Source organism: Theobroma cacao, chromosome 9 (assembly GCF_053813885.1).
Source record: "Theobroma cacao isolate CCN51 chromosome 9, ASM5381388v1, whole genome shotgun sequence".
Taxonomy (NCBI): domain Eukaryota; kingdom Viridiplantae; phylum Streptophyta; class Magnoliopsida; order Malvales; family Malvaceae; genus Theobroma; species Theobroma cacao.
Window position 1 is genome coordinate 36,657,099 of NC_142647.1, and position 20,433 is coordinate 36,677,531.

The 20,433-nt window shown below is 34.9% G+C and overlaps 1 protein-coding gene across 4 annotated transcripts; it reads left to right on the top strand.

Moving 5' to 3' along the window:
- Nucleotides 1-831: 831 nt before the first annotated feature.
- On the top strand, nucleotides 832-15,295 carry LOC18589630 (RNA-binding KH domain-containing protein). Of its 4 annotated transcripts, XM_007014682.3 has the most exons (10): nucleotides 875-978; nucleotides 1,287-1,408; nucleotides 2,242-2,632; nucleotides 2,994-3,119; nucleotides 3,222-3,261; nucleotides 3,352-3,434; nucleotides 12,617-12,694; nucleotides 12,879-12,932; nucleotides 13,039-13,173; nucleotides 13,363-15,295. In XM_007014682.3, exons 3-10 carry the CDS (start codon nucleotides 2,321-2,323, stop codon nucleotides 15,151-15,153), a joined length of 2,619 nt encoding a protein of 872 aa, XP_007014744.3. In that variant the 5' UTR covers nucleotides 875-978; nucleotides 1,287-1,408; nucleotides 2,242-2,320; the 3' UTR covers nucleotides 15,154-15,295. The 4 variants fall into 4 exon arrangements, with proteins under 4 accessions (XP_007014743.3, XP_007014744.3, XP_088666152.1 ...); XM_007014681.3 differs by lacking the exon at nucleotides 1,287-1,408 and having other exon boundaries at nucleotides 832-978; XM_088810026.1 differs by lacking the exons at nucleotides 875-978; nucleotides 1,287-1,408 and adding an exon at nucleotides 1,022-1,151.
- Nucleotides 15,296-20,433: the final 5,138 nt, after the last annotated feature.

Consider the following 20,433-nt stretch of genomic DNA (forward strand, 5'->3'; position numbering starts at 1 on the left):
CCTTTGTCGCATTCACTTTAGAGAATGAACATTCATGATTTTTTATTAATAGCTGCAAATTCACTTTCCAATCAATGGACAAAATATAATATATACTACATGATATCAAATTTCATATTAAGATTCATTTTAAGGAAATGAAAATACTAAAGAAATATCAAATCACTTACGAAATAATATCAACAATTACTTGATTTGCTAAAACTAGAAATCAAAACCCAATCATTGAAAACCTTTTGAAGCTTGAAGATGATGAAAAAAAAATAATGCGAAAACTTCAAAAATTAGAAAATCGTGTTGATAACATATTATGAAATATAACTGAAAGAACAACTATAAGAGAAAGTATTTAATTTAAAAAAAAAATTTAGAGGGAGTAAGAAGATCTTATTCAAATGTATATTTACAAATAAAGTGAGGGATCTATTTATAAGTTAACAACCCCTTGAATTATAATCATAATCTAATTTTATCTGTTGGGCTGTTTGATTTGATTTGTACTTTTGGGTTATAATATAATAGACATTCACACATTTGTTCATAACAATGATCACTTGTTTTTCTTTAATTTTTCTTTGTTTTCTTTTTTTTTTTCTTCTCTTTCATTTTTCATTTTTAATACCAAAAAAGTTAAAAAAAATTATGTTGGGGTTGTAATTGCTTGACACTTGTCAAGCAATATTGCAGCTCCAATTATAATCCCCAAAGGACCCAATACTAAGTAGCAATAAACAAATTTAGACAATTTTATCAGTACTCTGTTAGGAATAAAATTTAGTTTGTTACTTGGCAAAAAAAGAAAACTCCAACTGGGCCAGTTTGCGGCCCATTTGTAGTCGTCATCTTGGCTGATTGCTGGGCAGCCGATATTCAGGATCTGTATTATGCTGCATAAAACGTGCTTCTCTCTGCGCTCGAAGTTAAACTTGAAATCGCACCGTTTCAAGTTTCAAGTTTCAAGCTCAGCTTAAACCCTAGGTACTCTCCCTACCTGTACATATCTATTTTTTTTTTCTGTTAAGTACTGTTACGTCGGGTCTGTTTGATTGTTGAGGAATCTGAGCAAATGGAAACGAAAAAAAAAAGGGTCAAAATTGAGGTTTTGTTTCAGTTTGGGAAAGTTTCCTTTATCAACCCACTGATTTATGCGGGTATGAACGTGTCTGTAATTCTGTTTATTAGCATGTAATTTCAGCCTTTTCATTTCCATATATATATTTGTTTGCTTTTTTTTTATTATATGTCTGGTGCCTTTTCTTATCTGCCCCTTGATTTGTTTTTATCAGCAAATTTGATAATTGATAAAGGCGTTTATCAGTAAATTTGCTTTTGTTTGCACTGCTCGCCAATGCTCATTGGTTGGAACCAATTTGGACTCTGAAGAAAACTGGTTGCTTTGACTTGTTAGGTACTGATTTTAGTCAGAATGGGGATTAGTTATACCGCTTGTTCTTTCTTGTTTGTAATGTGTACTCTTACAATTTTAAACAGTTGAATTTTATCAACTTGTTTCAATGGTAGGTACACATATCCCCCTGCGCAAAGGCCTGGGTCCAAATCCCCTTCCCCTTTCAAAGTTCTTCCTGCAAGTTAATGAATTTGACAAGTTTCCTTTTAGGTTTTTATGATTAGGGGTTATTGGATACTGTTAAAATCTTGAATGAGTTTTGAATGATACTGAATGATATTTTGTTAGCATTTGAAACAATAAGATTCATGCCATTACTTAAACACTTGGGTTGATTGTGAACTATGTTCTTAGAAGCATATGCAATTGCACAGTGTGAAAATTTGTCCTCATTGAAAGCCTCTGAAAATTGGCAATTATATCAGTAATATGATGGGGCTTCTTTCTTGTGGAAGGTCTTTGTTTTTCATGTTACAGGTTCTCTTATATTAGCTCTCTTTTTCCCGGCTCAAGGTCCACCAGCCAATCCCATCTAAGAAAAACACCCTTTAAATGTTGGCTTTGAAGAAGCGATTTGTTACCAAGATGTCTTTTTGGGAATAATGAGAGAAACATATCGATCAATTCTGATTCTTCCTCTTTTTATTCAAGCTTTAGTAATAACTCTGTTTTTGCTTGAAATCTTGTAGCCTATAAAATCTTTCTATAAGATTGTATATTAAGAAGAAATGAAGATTGATTGCTCAACAAATTCTTTTATCTGCTTTCCTTTCTATCATCAGTAGTTGGCAGTTTTATAACCCCTCTTTTTTTTTTTTTTTTACAACTCACAGTATCAGTAATTACACAACCTTGACTACTTCTATATACAACATGCAAATGTCTGGGGCAGTAGGAAGTTGTTGAGAGTACATGATGAGTACAAAGGTTGACCATACATCTGCTGTTGAAACTCGCATTGTCAACATGTCTGCAACAACTACTTCATCCACAGCATCAACCACTGGCCCAAAGGTCTCAATGTTTGCTGCAAAGACTGGCTTTGTTATACCAAAAAATAAATTGTCAGGTTCATTGGTTCCTATCTTCCGAGGAGGTAAAAAACCAGGAGTAAATGACACTGCCACTGAAGATAATTTGAACCAGGTTCAGAGGAAAACAAAATGGGGCCCTGATCTGACACAGGATGCTGCTGTCATAAAGGGAAGAGCCTTAGCTTATCAGGTATTTGTACAATTCTTTGCAAATGCCTTTTTAGAGTCAGTTTGTTTTCTGATGCTAATTATTATCTTAAAGAAATGTCTTTCAACTTATTTCTTTCTCTATTGAACTTTTTGAGTGTCAAATGTTAGAAGTTCTTTCAACTAGTTTAAAATATCTTGAGTAGTGAGTTGGAGGCATTTGTAGCCCCGATTGTGGGAGGAATATTTACATTGCTCAATGTGGTGGCAATTGAACATTTCCCTTTTCCCATTGGGTGCTAAAATGTCAGTGTCTTCTTTGTGATTTCCTAGCATGGAAACTTCACATTCCAGGTGCCATTAAGTGATATTACTGCCTCTGTGGTGGTCCAAATTTTGAGCAGACTCGGGTGGATCAGATCATGCAGCAGCTGAAATCAGGAAATCTGGATGTTGGGGATCATGAAGACTCACCATTTGCTGCTCAGAATTTGGTTAAAAGATCTTCTGATACTCAACTTGATAGTGAGGTATAGATACAGTTAATATTTTATCCTCTGTTAATATCTTTTTATTGTATTGATTTGTGGGGCATTTTATGTTTGCATCTTACGTAGAATTTGTGAATGTAGAAGTTAGAACTTTTGGAGATTGAAAGACGGGAAGCAATTGGTAAGTTTGACAGCTTTGTCCCAATGATACTCTTTTTTCTCTCTTCTCCATTTGGTTCAGTTTTTATCCATGCTTTTGTTGGACTTCCAGGTGAAATACTAAAGTTAAATCCAAGTTACAAAGCACCAGCAGATTATAAACCTTTATTGAAAGAGGCAGTAGTTCCTATCCCTGTAAGTCCATTTTTATACTGACATACTACTGCATCTGGTTCTCTTATGTCACCCTTTTCCTGCATTTTTTATTGTCCTGCTGAAAGAAACAATATATTTAAGTAATTAAGGGCAGTTTTGCAGATGAAAGTTTTATTGAAAACTTTGTTCAGTTTGGCATGTTTAATTTTTTAGTAAGCAGCACTTTTAGTACATAATAAGGTTCAGATTCTTTGTTTCTGCATTTGGATTCCATACCGCATCCTCTGTGATCTGAAGATCCCTCTCTACATCACCAGCCTGTTGTTTCTTGTTGCTGATAAATACTGAAAGCAAATTGCATAGAAGTGGAATAGGTCGGGTCAAATAGAATGAAATATAATTGGACTGATTTGGTTTTGAAAACTTGTAACGCAGAATATTTCCCTTTGAAATATATCGTGGTTAGGCATTATAAAGTATGACGGAAGAATTAAGTATTATTGTTTTAAACTACAAGAGATCTGATGATCAGTGATGACTTAGTGATATGTGGTCCTAGTAAAACCTAAATAGTTAAAGATACACTACTCACACTAAGGGAGCATTTGGTTCATGGCATCTTGGATGCTCCTTGGGAATAGATTCCTCCCATAAAGATTCCTTAGTCAACTTGATAGTAATATGTCTTGCTTGTGTTTCATTCACATACTTGGTATATAATATTACCTTGTTTGATTAATTGGGAATATACGTTCTTATCATTTTACTAAAACGCCCTCCAATAATAAAGTAATAAAATGAACTTATATAAATGCAATTCTTTATAAAATTACACATATTGGAATCATAACCAAGCAAATTGAAGACAACATATGAACAATAAAGCCTTTATATCACTATATAAAGGCATAACTACTTATAATGTAGTATAATCACATGCTTTCAATGTTAAATATTCTAGAACAGTTCATAATTTTGCTAATAAGAACTAAGTTTCCATATTTGGATCCTAGCAAGCCAATTACATTGAACGAAGTTTTGTCCTATAGAAAAAGTTGCCCAAATTTACAACCATATTTTTTTTCTTAAACATATCATTTTCCAACATATAAAAGAAGTTGCCCATAATGAGTTCTTGTTATAGGAGTCATCTACATACCTGTTAATGATCATTTCAATTTTTTGAGATACTTGTTGTTTTGTCTCATTTAAGTTCCAATATTCTAGAAATGTAGCTTCTGCAAACCTTTGATCCTTATACATCTTATGGTGGTGACATAGTGAGTTAGCGTGAAAACAAAGGCTAGCACTTAACTAAGCCTTTAAGGTTAATAACCGAGTTTCAAATATTGAAACTTAAACTCAAGTTTGAGAGAAGAACTCAATAATGTTATTTGATGATTAAAAAAACTAAGCCTAAGAGTCCTATTTATAACATTATAGGCCCAAATCCTAATAAAACTCTACTTCTAGTTGTCTGGTACTATTAGAGTAGTTAACAACAGATTCAAATAAAATAAATGTTCTATTCCTAATTAGAATATGACTATCCTAAAGTTCTAATATAAGTAAATTAAATAAAAGAGAAATTCTATATAATTCTTATGTAGAACTCCTAATTAAACAAGGAAAATATTAAAATTATGAACATGCCCATTTATGACTTTTGGGCTTTTTGTTTTGACTTCTGACGCTAGCCTGCTCGAAGAAATTATCTGCTAGACGTTTTATGTCAGTCTCTTGCACTTAAGAAAAACTCGACCTTGAGTTAACTTGTATGTTTGGATTCAAGGGTTCATTTGATGAATGAAATGGGTAAATATCTATCATGTTAAATGTTTTGGATATTCTCATTGTGTCCTGTAAATCCCCAACAAATGCATTGTCAATGATTTTCAAAATCTAGTATGATTTGTACTTCTTAGGTTGTAACTTACTATAACTCCCCACTGGAAACCTTTCTTTTTGCAAAAACACCATCACCTGATCTCCTACTTCAAAAATCTGCTTTCTGCAATGTTGATCTACAGCTTTGTTATACTTGGTATTAGCTTGCTCTAATTTTTGTTTCACCTCTACTCGAACATCTTGCAACTGATTAGTCATATTTTCAGCAACTTCACTAAAACTAGGAACTTTAGGCAACTCAATCAAGTCAAGAGCATGCTGTGACGACTTTGTGTACACAACAGAAAATGGAGATTTTTGTGTGGCACTATGAACAATACTATTATAAGCAAACTCTGCTTGTGCCAATGCAAAGTCCCATTGCTTCGGTTTATCACCACAAATACTGTGAATCAGATTGCCAAGGGTTTTGTTCATCGATTTAATTTGGCCATCGGTTTGTGGATGAGCTGTGCTACTGTAATTCAAGAATGAATCAAACATCTTTTACAAAGTCCTCCAAAAATGACCAAGAAACTTGTTGTCTCTATCTGAAGTGATGGTTTTAGGCCCACCATGTAGCCGAACAACTTCTTTGAAAAACAATTTAGCTATTCCACTTGCATCTGAAGTCTTTTTGCAAAGGATAAAGTGCATCATTTTAGAAAACCTATCAACAACAACAAAAATAGAATCCATGCCCCTTTGTGTTTGAGGCAATCCAAGCACAAAATCCATAAATAAATCCTCCCAAATATTTTGGGACTATCCTTTTGCGGTTTGGCATATGTAACATCACTACACAAATCTAGTTACATCCCTTTGTAAATGTGATCAATAATATCTTTCTCCAACAACAGCAATCGTTTTATCATGGCCTAAATGACTAGCAAGACTACCATTATGCAAGTCTTTAATCAACTTTGCTCGCAATGAAGATCTAGGAATGCAAAGCTGGTTGCCCTTCATTAAAAAACTATCATGAATTTAAAAATCCTCAATAGGTTGATTTGTGATACACTTCTCCCATGTATCATGAAAATCCTCATCTGTATGATATAATTCTCTGACTGTATTAAAACCCACAACTTCTTGTCTCATTGTCACCAACAAATTTGCACATCTACTCAATGCATCTACTACTTTATTTTGTATTCCAACCTTGTGTCTTAGCTTGAAAGGAAACTTTTGCAAAAACTGAGACCACCTAGCATGTATGTCTTTACTGATCCATTTCTGACTGTCCAAGTACTTCAATGCCTCATGATCTGAGTACAAAACAAATTTTTGCCCAAGTAATGCTTCCAATTCTTCAAAGCACGTACAACAAAATAAAATTCTATGTCATATGTGGTCCACTTGCACCTTGCATCACTGAGCTTCTCATTGAAATAAGCGCCTGGTTTCTTCTTTTGTGAAAGAACAACTCTTATTCCCGCACCACTAGCATCACATCCAACTTCAAATAATTTATCAAAATCTGATAATGCTAAAACAGGAGCGGTACATAGCTTTTCCTTTAGCATAGCAAAATTGGTTGCAACTTCTTCTCTCCGCTGGAACTTCCCTTCTTCAGGGACTCTGTAATAGGTGTTGCAATGCTACTTAAATTTATGATAAAACGCCCATAGAATGTTGCCAACCCATGAAAACTTTTGACTTCTGTTATTGTTTTTGGGGTTGGCCATGCTCTAATAGCTTGAATCTTTTTTTCATCCACCTGAAATCCATCTGCACTAACTACATAGCTTAGGAATAACAACTTATTTGTGATAAAGCTGTAGTTCTTCAAGTTCACATACAACTTATTTTTTTGTAAGACTGTTAATACTTCGCGAGTACGTAAAACGTGCTCTTTTGATTGATTATAAATCAAGATATCATCAAATAAACCACCACGAATTTTGCAATAAAAAGTTTCAATATTTGATTCATCAATCGCATAAGGGTACTAGGCGCGTTGGTCAACCCAAATGGCATCATGAGCCACTCATACAACCCTTCCTTTGTTTTAAAAGTTGTTTTTCACTCATCCCTAGGTCTAATTCAAATCTGGTGGTATCCACTACAAAGATCAATATTTGTGAACTCCTTAGCCCCATGTAATCTATCAAGCGTGTCATCCAGCCTAGGAATTGGAAACTTGTATCCAACAGTAATTTTGTTGATGTCTTCGCTATCTATATAGCCTCCAACTCCCATCCTTCTTTGGGGTTAGTAAGGCAAGAATTGCACATGGACTCATGCTCTCTTGGATATAATTCCTTCAAGAGAATCTCGCTCTCTTTTGGGCTTGTCCTGTAGTGAGGCAAGTTCGGCAAACTAGCATCATGAATCAGGTCAATATAGTGTCAAATATCTCTCATGGTTGGTAAACCATCAGGTAAATCTTCTGACATCACCTCACCGAATTCTACTAGTAACGGTTTGATTGCTTTTGGATGCTTTTCTATTTTCTGATCCGCTTCAATTGATAACACTCGTTTCATAGCCAAAGTGTGCACCTCTTTTGACTCCTTCAAAGCAGTTTCTATCTCATTTCCCGAATAAGTAAGGGTAAAGAAAGTCAGCTCCTCCACTTTAGAAGCTTTGGTTTTGGCATTTCCTTTCATTGCTAATAAAGTAAACTTTATGCCGTCTTTTTTCAATTTATAGGTGTTTTCTCTTCCATCATGTTGCGTTGCAACATCAAATTGCTAAGGTCTGCCAAATAACAGTTGACAAGTATCCATATCCACAATATCAAAATATACCTCATCCTTGTATTTACCAATGGAAAAAGGTACCTTACACCATCCTGTTACATGAATCTCATCTACTGCCTTAATCCAGCCAATAGTGTATGGATTAAGGTGTTTCTTTGCTTTAAATCCTAAACTTTCCACAACATCCTTACCAATAATATTCTCGCAACTACCACTATTAATAATCACATCAAATAAATGGTTAATGATAGTGCACCTGGTTCAAAATAATTGATGTTGCTGAGTATTATCCTCTTATTTTGGAGACATCATTCCTCTCCCCACATAATTTTGGCCATTGTCATCATCCTCATACTCGTCATTTTCCCCATCTAGACCACAACAAAGCTCATCATCCTCTTTTTCTTGATCCACGTTATGGATTGCTTTTCTGAGAGGACAGTCACTAGATCTGTGACTAGGTTGATTGCATTTGAAACACTTCCCTGAATTTGGTTTAGCATAAGGATTTGCAGCTATCTGCCTCTCTTTCGCATCTGTCACTTTTTGCCTTTTGGCTGCCTTTTCTTCCTTGTACTAGTTATTGCGTGCAGAACTATCATGAACCGATTTATTCTTGTCGTTGGATGCTTTATAATTATCCCCGCTGTAACTCTTGCTAGAACAATCAAGTCTATTCTTTTCCCGCAACATCAATTTAGCCTTTAAAGCAATATTTCGTGTTCCAGATAAATTCCGTAATACCTATACCCTTATCTTATCTCTGATAACTGGCTTTAACCCTTCTACATACCTAGCAAACTGTTGTCCTTTAGTGTCCCTCAAGTCATTCTACTCTGCTAGTCATAAATTCTGTAGTATACTCTTGTATAGTTTTTTTACCTTGATGGTACCTCTGGTATTGCTGGAATAATATCTACTCATAATTAGTAGGAAAAAAATCTTTTTTAACAATTGCTTCATCCTATACCAAGTTCTAACTGGTGCTTTCCCCTCACGATTTTTTCTAGATTGTAACCTTTCCCACCATTTAGAAGCTACACCTTTCAATCTACAAGCGACAAGTCTTACCTTTATTCCTTCTGGAATTTTCATATATGCGAAAAATTAATCTATTTTCGCAATCCAATCTAGAAAATCTTCAATATTCAAACTCCCATTAAAGCAAGGAATATATACCTTTAATATGAAATTGCGAATTTCTGTGTCACCATAATCATTCCTTTCATATCCAACGTATCTTTCTGCAAAAAAAATCTTCTTTTTTTGAATTTTCTATGTAGACCTATTGTCTTCGCCCATTTGTGGGAAGAGGTCTGCCGATAGGCTGTCTGTGAGCTACATCATCTCCAGTACGTGGCCTCTTGTTAAGTCGATCTCCAATTTCTTCAAAGCGTCGTTCCAAACGTTGGAATATGAGATCCATTTGTTGCTCCAAAGTCCTCAATGCCACCCCTTGATCTTGCACTATAGATCGTATGGTCTCAGTTCCCCGATCTTCGTCATGAGAATCGTCGTTTACCATAATTGGGTCACTTGCCATTAGATTGGGTGACTTTTTCCCTCTTTGATACCAACTGATGCAACGAGTTAGTGTGAAAACAAAGACTAGCACCTGACTAAGCCTTTAAGGATAATAACCAAGTTTCAAATATTGAAACCTAAACTTAAGTTTGAGAAAAGAACTCAGTAATGTTATTCAATGATTCAAAAAACTAAGCCTAAAGGTCTTATTTATAGCATTATAGGCTTAAATCTTAATAAAACTCTACTTCTGATTGTCTAATACAACTAGAGTAGTTAACAAGAGATTTAAATTAAATAAATGTTCTACTCCTAATTAAAATATGACTATCCTAAAATTCTAATACGAGTAAATTAAATAAAAGAGAAATTCTATTATACCTATAATTCTTATGTAAGACTCTTAACTAAACAAGGAAAATATTAAAATTGTGAACGTGCCCATTTATAACTTTTGGGGTTTTCGTTTTGGCTTCTGACGCTTAGCCTGTTCTAAGAAATTATTTGCTAGACATTCAACGTTAGGTGGGCACTATTATAAATCGAAACTTAAATATATGTTCCATCATTGTCACTAACCTTCTACTAGTAATATTGGGTGCATCCCTTTCAACTACTTAAATCATACAATCAACTAGTGCACTTTCTTCCTCAAGTGTTCATACTCTCTTATAAGTTGTCATTTCTATATTATTTTGCAGTTCGCAGAATTAATATATGCTTGCACAATTGTTGAACATATAGATTATATGCTAGAGACAAGCAACTTACAAGGAAATTCCTTTTTATTTTAGTATGCAAATAGAGACAAGCAAGCTTAGAAGAAACTTACAAATATATGTTAGAGACAAGCAAACCACTATGTAGTTCTGAGTAAGATATTAGTAGTTGCTCTGTGGATGTCTTTTTTGCTTATGCTATCATTTTGGTAAACTCTAGCCGAGAATTACATGGTCATTGACCTAAGACCAATTAGTGATTGCTAGCTTTGAAGCTGGCTGATAAAGTGGGAAAAATCAATTCTCTTGTTTAGGCAACTTGTAGGGCGGTCTTGAGACAAGATTATTTGGCTACTTGTTCTGTGCAATAGTGGTTGGCTCAGCATTTTGGAAAACTCAAGAGCAGTGAAAATATTTTTAAGCCTTGTGAGTTTAGGGTTTTTTGGCTGAAGAAATAAGACATTGGGGTTCCTTCTTCCTTTTTGTTTATATCAAGCACTTAGAGCAAACATATTTTGTGAAGAATGAAAAGTGTAGAGAAAGTGAACAAACTATTGGAAAAGAAGCTCATTCTAAGCTTGAGGAATTGATCACTTGGATGATTTTCTTTTTTACGCAATCCAGCTGTGAAATGCTAAATTATTCACAGATAAGGTTGATAGTTGATTGCATCACACAATCACAAGAGCAGAGATGATGCTGGAAAATCTAAAGCAACTGAAGTTGACAAGTTAAGGTAATTATAAACTAAATCCTAAAGACTATTATATATGCTAAATATCAAATATAACCCTAATTAATGCTCGAAAAATAAAGAAAACACTAATTATTAATTAATATAAAATAGCCTAAATAAGAGAAACTAGGTTTAGTATTTAAACGATTAAAAAACAATAACAATGAACAAAGCCTTTTCCCCCTACATGAGGTTTCTTGCATGGATTGCCACTGTGCTTTATTTAGGTTTATATTGTGAGTAAGGTCAGTGAAAGCGAGAAGGTCTTTTTATTTTTTATAGTTTTTGCTCATGTTTCAATGATCAGAAATTTATATTGCACCCAGGGGCAAGGGGGGTGGAAGGGGCCTTGGCCTCGGCTTTTGAATCCTGTGGTAATATGGTAGTTTTTGTCAACCAAAAAAGGTTAATTTTAATTTTGCACCCCTCCCCCCCACCTTGCTCCACCCCCAAAAATAAAAGTTGTATCATCACCCCCCTTTATAATAATTTGTACCAATTGGTTAAAAAATTTATTGTTTACCAACTTTTTAGTTCTAACCTCATTTTTTATACGATTTTTCAGCTACACACAATTATACTTGGTTTTTTAACTCCCTCAATTATGAACTTACCTTTACAACTATTTGGATGAATATGTTACATTAATTATTACATCTAAGATTTTACATTAACTTTAAAAAATTTAATTGCTATATTTTGCATACAAAATCAATTGGACATGTAACTTTCTTTTTCTTCTTTTATTTCCTATCTCTCCTTTAGTTTCTTAAAACTTTTGCAACTTCTATCCTACCTTAGAAGAAAAATATTAGTTAAACTTTAATTTTTTTTCAATCCTTTATAAATGCAACATTGACTACTCCCTTTGTATCAAATTGAATTTCCACTTTAATTTGTTTTGGTCAAACAAAAATAACTTTGACCATTATTTATTATAATTTTATTTGTAGTTAAAATTTTAAAAAATAAGTTTTGAAAAATCCTAAACTCAAAGTTTTCAATTCTTATTTTTTGAAAATTTAATTCCACATAGAATCAAAGTTGGTTAAGTTTGATCGGGAAAAACGAAGTGGACATTCAATTTTGAATGGAGAGTGTGATATTTGAAATTTATTCATGTTTTGCTTGTCAAAAGAATCTATATGTTTCATTGAATCACATTACTATCTTCATTTGAATTCAGTATTACAGTTTTACTATATTTTTTTGTTAAAGAGGTTTCCTTTATTCTTTTTAACTCTTAATTCAATTATATTTAAATATATAGGTTATGTTAATTTATCCCCCCCTTTCTCCTAAAAGTGAAAAATTCTGGCTGCATTCCTGATTGCCCCTACTATGCTGTTAGTTCCTTTTATGTGGAAAGTTGCATAGTCGGACACGTTCAACCTTAATAAATTAATGGTAGTATCATATTATATTATCACCAGAGAACCTGGTGTATTAAGGTGTCAATTGCTCCAAAAATAAAAGAAACCTGACTTCTTTAATTGCTTTAATGGATTAGCAATTGTTGTGGAAACCTCCAAATTTGTTCTGATTTTTGTTGCAAAACTGTTCTCTCTCTGAATATAAATAAACTCCTTCCATCCTCTCCTCTATGTACATAAAACACTTGAATATTATGATAGTATATTACCTTTGCAGGTGAAAGAATATCCTGGATACAATTTTGCTGGTCTAATATTTGGTCCTGGAAGTGATACTAAGAAACGACTAGAAAAGGTAAGCATTTGGTTTTTGCTGTTTTGTGTAATTGGTGCCAATATATTATTATGGTCATTGAGCCCAATCGAAGATCTCTCTCTCTCTCTCTCTGTATGCAGACATATATGTGGTCATACATGTGTATATATGTTGCTCTTCATGAGGAGAAAATTTAGAATTTACCTTTCATCTTGCATATCAGGAAACTGGAGCTAAAATACAAGTGCATGGCATTAAAGCAAATACTAGACAGAAGGTAATTCTTTGGGCTAAGAGAAAATAGCTCCATCTAATTTGAATATATGCTTCAAGAATTATTAAGTGAGTCACTGTTGACTTTATATCTACTCTTTCGTTGTCAGGTTGAAATTTCTTCACCTGATGGTAATGAAGCCCAGGATGCTTATGAAGAGTTGTATGTTCATCTATCAGCTGATACCTTCGAGAAAGTTGATGGAGCAGTTGCATTGATTGAGTTGCTAGTTAGTTCAATATCAGTGAGTTTCATCACTCTAAATTCAAGAAAAACACTCCAAGAAATAGAAAAAGGAGATGAAGATGAAGAAATGATATTTATTTACTGTTTCTGCTTATGTGTGGTTTTCTTTATTGTTTATGCTGTTGTTCCTGCTGTTCTTTGTATTGCTACTGAATTATGAAAATAACTATTCATATCTTTTCTGCAGGAAACTTTGGGAACTAGTTTGGCGCCTACTTCAGTATCTGGGAATAATGTGAATGTTCTTAGTCAAGCCCTGGACATAGCTGTTTCTTGTGCGACTGATAGTGCTTTAAATCAGGAAGTGCCGCAATTTACACAAGCTTCTCTGCAAGGTCAGTTTCAATACCACAATTCATGGTTCCCAGCTGGTCCTACACCACTGAATTTTACAGCACCAATTTTCAACAGTCCTGTATCTGCACAGTCCTCACCTTCAAACCTGCCTTCACTCTTTGGGCCTCAACCAGCCCCCGCAGCTGGATACAACTCAATTCTTCAAAACTCATCCTTTATTTCATCCAGCCCACAGCTGCCAAGACAAGTATTATCACAGCCATATACGCCTCAGATGCATCCTTTGGTTCATACTGGCCCTCCTAGAAATCTTATTCTCTTGAATCCAAATCCTGCATCAGCTCAACCTAGCGTTTTATCTTCACTACCATTTTCTGGAAGCCAACCCCAAGCTCTAGGGCTACTCCCTAGCACAAGACCATCAATGCCTTTGTTTCCCCAAACTGCATCTACTGTTTCATCAAGACCACTACAAGACCAGCTGGAGGTACCTGCAAGAAGCTCCACAGGCTGGTCAGGCACTTCTGCTTCCCTAGGTTTGAACAATGTTGGGCAACTGGCTCCGCCAGTAGCTCTTTCCCAGCTGCCTCATACTGTTGTTTCACAACCTGTTGTGGCATCCAGTTCCACTGCCCCTCAAAACATGTCAGTAACTTTTGCAACAGGGCAATCTGGTCCTCAATTAACCAATGTACCTATTAACCATCCTTCCATGTCTTTTGCTCCTGGTCCTCCACTAGGGTCTTCCCCTGCAATATCAGCCCCTTTACGTCCAACAGCAGCATCTCTACCTATGCCTGTACCAACACAAATGCGATCCTCTTCGCCTGTCATTTCCATGGCACCATCACCAAGTCCATCTATAAATCCAGCAATGGTATCTAGACCAATTCTTGCACCAGTTCCATCCACATCATTATCACTATCTCTCCCAGGAGGAATTTCAGGAAATATGGCAAATTTTACTTCCATAAATCAACCTGCAAATATAGCTCCAAGGCCACTACATGCAAGTTCTGGTGATTTCACTTTTCAATCTCAACAAGCACAGGTTCCAGCCTCACCAATGGTCCCAAGGCCAGGAAGTCAGGCAGCAAATCCACATGCTCTACCCCCTAGATCAGCGGTACAACAGCAAGCACCTACAGCACCATCTTTCCAGTTTGGTGTGCCCAATTCTACTCCCCAACCTGTGATGCATGTGTTTCCCAGACCACAGAGTGGCAACCAGATGGGTTTGACGCAAACTCATATATCTTCTTCACTGCTAAGTGCTAACCCAAATGTCATGTCTGCTCCACCCAGACCTCCAGCATTCCCAAACACTGGCCCTGTTGCAACTGGATTGAGAAACTTTGTTCCATCTCCCCAAACACCCAATATGGCTGGTCCCTTTCCTTCCAGGCCAGGGCATCCTTTGCAACTTCAACAACACTACCCAGCTCTGCCAACTAGGCCAGGAAATTTCATGTCTCCAAACCCAGGGTTTGCTAGCGGTGTTTTTCTGCATTCTAATAGGCCCGCGTCTGGACATTCTACCGGACACCAAGTTTATGATCCATTTGCTCCCACATCAGTTCCTCTCGTATCTCAACAGCAGGGAGGGGGTAAGGCAAAAGCAGGAAAACAGGAAAGTGATCCCGAGTATGAAGACTTGATGGCTTCAGTAGGAGTAAAGTAGTCAACCATTTTGATCAATTTGTTATGACAGCAACAATTCGGAAATGAAATTTCAAAGTTTTCTAGAAATTAATTTAGCCCTTTTGTTTGGAGATGTACAATATCCGGAAAAAAAAAAAGGAAAGAAATTCGTTTCTGCTTGATTGCTGATTTTATATGCATCTAATCTGAGTCTGACTGCTTGGGTATTTTTAGGTTTTGGGAGAGACGAGATTTTATAGTTTTGCAATTAAAAAGGTGGTGGCAGGCTGATCTAAGATGCTCAACTATGTCCTTGAATTGTCAACTGGTTTTGATTGAGATTGAGGGTAACCTTCTATTGTTTCAGGATCAACTTTTGAGAAACCACTATCTCATGGAATTAGACAATTCCTTAAGATTTTGCTATTAGCAGTGTAGGTTGACAAAGTTTTTGATTCCAAAGTGAAAGTAGGAATCTTTCCAAGGGGAACTCAATACTTAGGGAATTTTTTTAATTCAATTATTTGTTTAAATGTAGAGGGTCATTTCAGAAAAAGTCATAAATAGTAAGTGTTCAGTCACAGGAAAAAAAAAAAACAATGCATAAAACCTTTTTTGAATTCAATTTATATCTCCTAAAACCAAGATTGTGACTTTATAGAGTCAATTGTTTTTAAGATAATAAAATCAAGCAAACTAAAAAGTTCATAAGAATGAAAAAGGAAAAAGTTGAGACAACTCAAAACGGAAAGAACACAGCAAAAATCCAAGTCACATTCACACGAAATAACTTGAAAACCACAAAGTCGTCAATAAGCAAGGAACCCAAAACGCTGAGTAGAACCCAAGGAGAGAAAAATGACTGAAAAAAACCCGAAAGGGACATTCAAGAAAGAGGTAGGACGAAATCCCACAAAGACCCCTTGAAAAAAGAGAGAAACCCCAAAACACCCACCGAGGTCATCTACACAATCCAAAACGCCCATAGGTTTTGCCCAAATTACCAAAGCACACCATCCTTCTCTTTAAAACTTACAACAACCCTCCACTTAGCAATCAATTTACAGTGCCAGCTGTCGTGTTCTGAAGGTCTTAAAATCATTCTTCTTTAATTATGACTTGATAAATAATGATAAATAACAAAGATAGATATCTTAACTCAACATACTAACAAAAAATGCAAGACCTGTTTGGTCTGCTAGAGTTTCCATGAGGAGTGTTATTCGAGTAAAACTGTTTCAAAAGTGTTATAAATAAAAGTGTAGATTGTAAGAATATTAACGTAGTAGAAAACTATTTGACACTATTTTTGTTTATTTTTAATTAAATAAAAAAAATAAAAGACTCAACCTTTGAAACTAAATCATAAGTTTTTAAGTGAAAGAAAAAAAAAAAACACAAATAGAATTAGAAACAGCAAAACAAATAAAATCAATAGAAATATTAGATCAAATAAAAAAGATGAATGCAAAATAATTTATTAATGATTGAAAACTAAAGTAAAAATATTTAAAATTTTCATTAAATATTTATTACAACACACTAGCATTTTTTAAAAACTTTCGTCTAAAAATCACCTATACTTCCCACCTAAGTTAAAAGGTTTAAAATATTGAAAATCAAAAATCTTGCAATAGTAAAAAAAAAAAAAAATTCTTTGATAAGTTGGTTTAGTAACTAGTATCGAATCCCATTGTGTTCAACAGTTACATTATCAAAAAAATATAACAAAATAAACAAGACAACAACAACAAAAATGTCAACCATAAATGTAATTAACTTTTAATCATGATCTAGTGTCAAGGGCCTAGATCTCAACTCAAAAGACTAGCTTAATGGATGAGATTACCATCCTCTATTTAAACCTAAGATCATTCTAGTACCCACGCCACGTCGGGCTTAGCATTTCCTCCATGTGATAGCTACTCCTTGAGTCCTCGTTAAGGGATCCTCACCGCCATGTGCGTTCTGAGCCATAGTGTCCTTGAGCCACATGATAGTATCCTCAGAGTGGCTCAATACCACTTGTGACATCAACCTAGAAAACTAATATATTAGCTAGGGTGATCATCCTTCTATTTTAATTTAGAATCACTCTAGTACATATTTGTTAGCTTAATAGTATTCAAATCAATTTTATGTTTTGAAATAATAAAAAAATGACTAAAATTTATCCAAGTTTTGAAATATCAAGTTTGCAGATCTCCAAATGATGTCAAATGAGTTTGAAAAAGAAAAACAATGAAAAAGGCTTTGAAAAACACATTCTGGTCTAAATCTATCGATACATGTTCTTCATGTATTGATACATTTGAACAAGTATCGATAGATTTCAAAATCTATCGATATCTATCTATACATGTCCCTGAAGAAAGTCAAAACTCGAAGAGTCAAACTCAATTTATCGATACATTGACATATGTATCAATAGAAATACAATAGAATACCTACTACCTTAAAAGTATCGATACATAGACAAATGTATCAATACATTTTAAGTAAAATTTCAAAACCCTTGTAGGCAAGTTCAAATGTATCGATACATCTCAGTCAGAATTGAAAAACAAAAGAAGAAATGTATTGATACATTCACATATGTTTCGATACAATATGATCATTGGAGCCTTGAATGAAGAGAAGAATGGCTACTTTCACATTAAAGACACACCCAACTACCCTTGAAGCTTTAGCAACTATAAATGCAAACTTTTTTAGCATTTATGAAGGTTAGAAGACTTCAAAACACAACTCAAAAGACAAGAATTAGCCAAAACTCATTCAAAACCCATTGTGCTCTTCTTTAAATCCTTAAAGTCTTTTAGTTTAGAATTTATTGAGCTCTCACCTGTTCATTAAACACTATACCAAGCTTGTTATTCAGCCTTTAAAAGGCATATCAGCTGCAACTATACTCTTCTTATGGTACTTGCTTAAGTGGTTATACTTTAACCAATATAAAAGGTAGAGTGGTTGTGCTTTAACCATAAAAAAAAAAAATGTATTGAAAGGTTACGCTTGATCCACAAAAGGCATTGTTTTGAACTTTGATCCATAGTGAATTTTTAAACTCCTTAGTAAATCTAAAGGAGATTATGTAGGCAAGGATGCCGAACCTTTATAAAATATTTGTGTTAGTTTTTTTCATTCTCACTTTTACTTGCAATTTAAATTTCTCTTATTCACTAAGAGGTCAATTACTTTGTTTGTTTTCAAATTGAGCATTTGAATGAAAAGGGGGATTCCATCTTCTTGAAACAAAATTGAAAAGGATTTTTTTAAAAAATTTCAAAACAATCCAATTCACCCACATCTTGGATTTATTCACATTGAGCTTATTGAACTAACAACATTCAATATGAAGGCTCTACACACACTTATACCACGTGATAGCTCTCTCAACTAATCCTTTGCACTCATGTTAAAGAAACCCATAAAATCATGTGGGGTCTAAGTCATAATGTCCCTGTACCTATATGATAATACATTTGGAGTGACTTTGATACTACTTGTCATGGATTTAGGTCTCAACCTCAAAGATTATTGAGTGAGGTAATCATCTCTCTATTTAAGTCTAAGATCACATTTACACAGTTGATGTGAGACTCAGTGTCATAAATTACGCTTCTTCGCTTAAGTATGCGATAGTCCATGCAACGTTGAGAGGATGCTTCCATGCAACGTTGAGAGGATGCTTCCATGCAAGTCAGCAAATAACTCGTTTATATCTAAACAAACATCAAGCATAGCAATAAATTAGATTAGAGGCAACACACATCAAAATCATAGGGCATGTTGAATGCCATATATGCAGCCACTAGAGCCACATAAAGAAAATGTTTTATTAATATGAAAATGAGTACAAAGGGACCAAGACACGCCATCGTTGGGCCATATGGGCAGTCTTAGATGATTCGCTACAAACATACTTTTACCAGTAAGGTAGCTCAACAATCCGCCGACTGTTTACCTCTAGAAAGAGTTTACGAGGATTTACAAGTATTTCACCAACAACCATTACAATGTTTGAAAGGGGTACAAATCCCTTGCAAATACAAAAGACTTAATCCCTTATGTAATTTTACCTTGTCATAACCCTATACAAGATTGGTTGATGACATCCTCCCCCACTCAATCTGTCAATGTCTTCGTTGATTGGTTGACTTGGAATTCTTCAATTGTTTACTTGAAAGCATGAAAATTGGCTTCGTTCTCCCAAGTGATTTCATCTGTCTCTAGACTTTCCCATTTCACTACATACCCTTATGCTGGTTTTCGGTTGATTATGGTCGTCCTCTATGCAAGAATCTCCTTTACTTGACGTTGTGATGATGGCTTGGTGGTGATGGTTGCTCTTGTGACTTGACTTCTGCTTCCATCTACTGGATCTATATGGAACGACTTCAGGTTGCTGACTTGAAACACTGAATGCACTTTCATCCACTTAGGTTGATCAATCCTACAAGAGGTCTTCCCTACTTTGGCTATAATCTACACAGGCCTTTTATACTTCCGCAATAGTTTTCTATCCCTCTTTCTTAAGAATTGGAGTTGTTCAGCTATTAGCTTAACTAGTACAAGGTCCCCCACCTTATAGTGTTGCTCTCTACGACTTTTATTTGCCTACTTCTTCATGTGGTTGGAGGCTTTCTCTAGATAAGCTTGAGTTATCTATGCATTTTGTCTCCACTCATTAGCAAAGTTGAATGGTCGAGGGTTTTTCTTGTTATAAGACTCCACTGAGGTGTGAGAATGTCTAAGTTGTTGCCCTATGAGAACCTCAAAAAGGGTTTTGTTCATGGCGAAACTCTTTTGCGAATTGAAACATAACTGAGCCACATCTAATAGATTAGGCCAATTCTTCTGATTTACCTACACGAAGTGTCATAGATACCTCAAATAGTTTGACCATCTGTTTATGAATGATAGCTAGAGAAGATGTTGAGTTCTAACCCCAATAACTTGAAAAGCTCTTTCCAAAAGAAACCATTAAAGCGAGGAGCTCTGTCACTGATGATGTTCTTAGGTACGCCTCAATACTTCACCACATGTTTGAAAACTGTGAAGGCTGTTTCTTTTGTAGAGCCAAACTTTTGTACGGGGATAAATGTAGCATATTTTAAAAAATGATCCACTACCACTAGAATTGCTGTCATATCTCCCTCTTTAGGAAGCCTTATTATGAAGTCAAGAGAAATACTTTCCCACTGCCTACTTGGTACTAATAACGGTTTAAGCATCCCTGTCAATTTCTATCTCTCTATTTTGTCTTATTGGCAAATAAGACACGTCTTGGTATAATCCATCACATCTGGTTGCATAT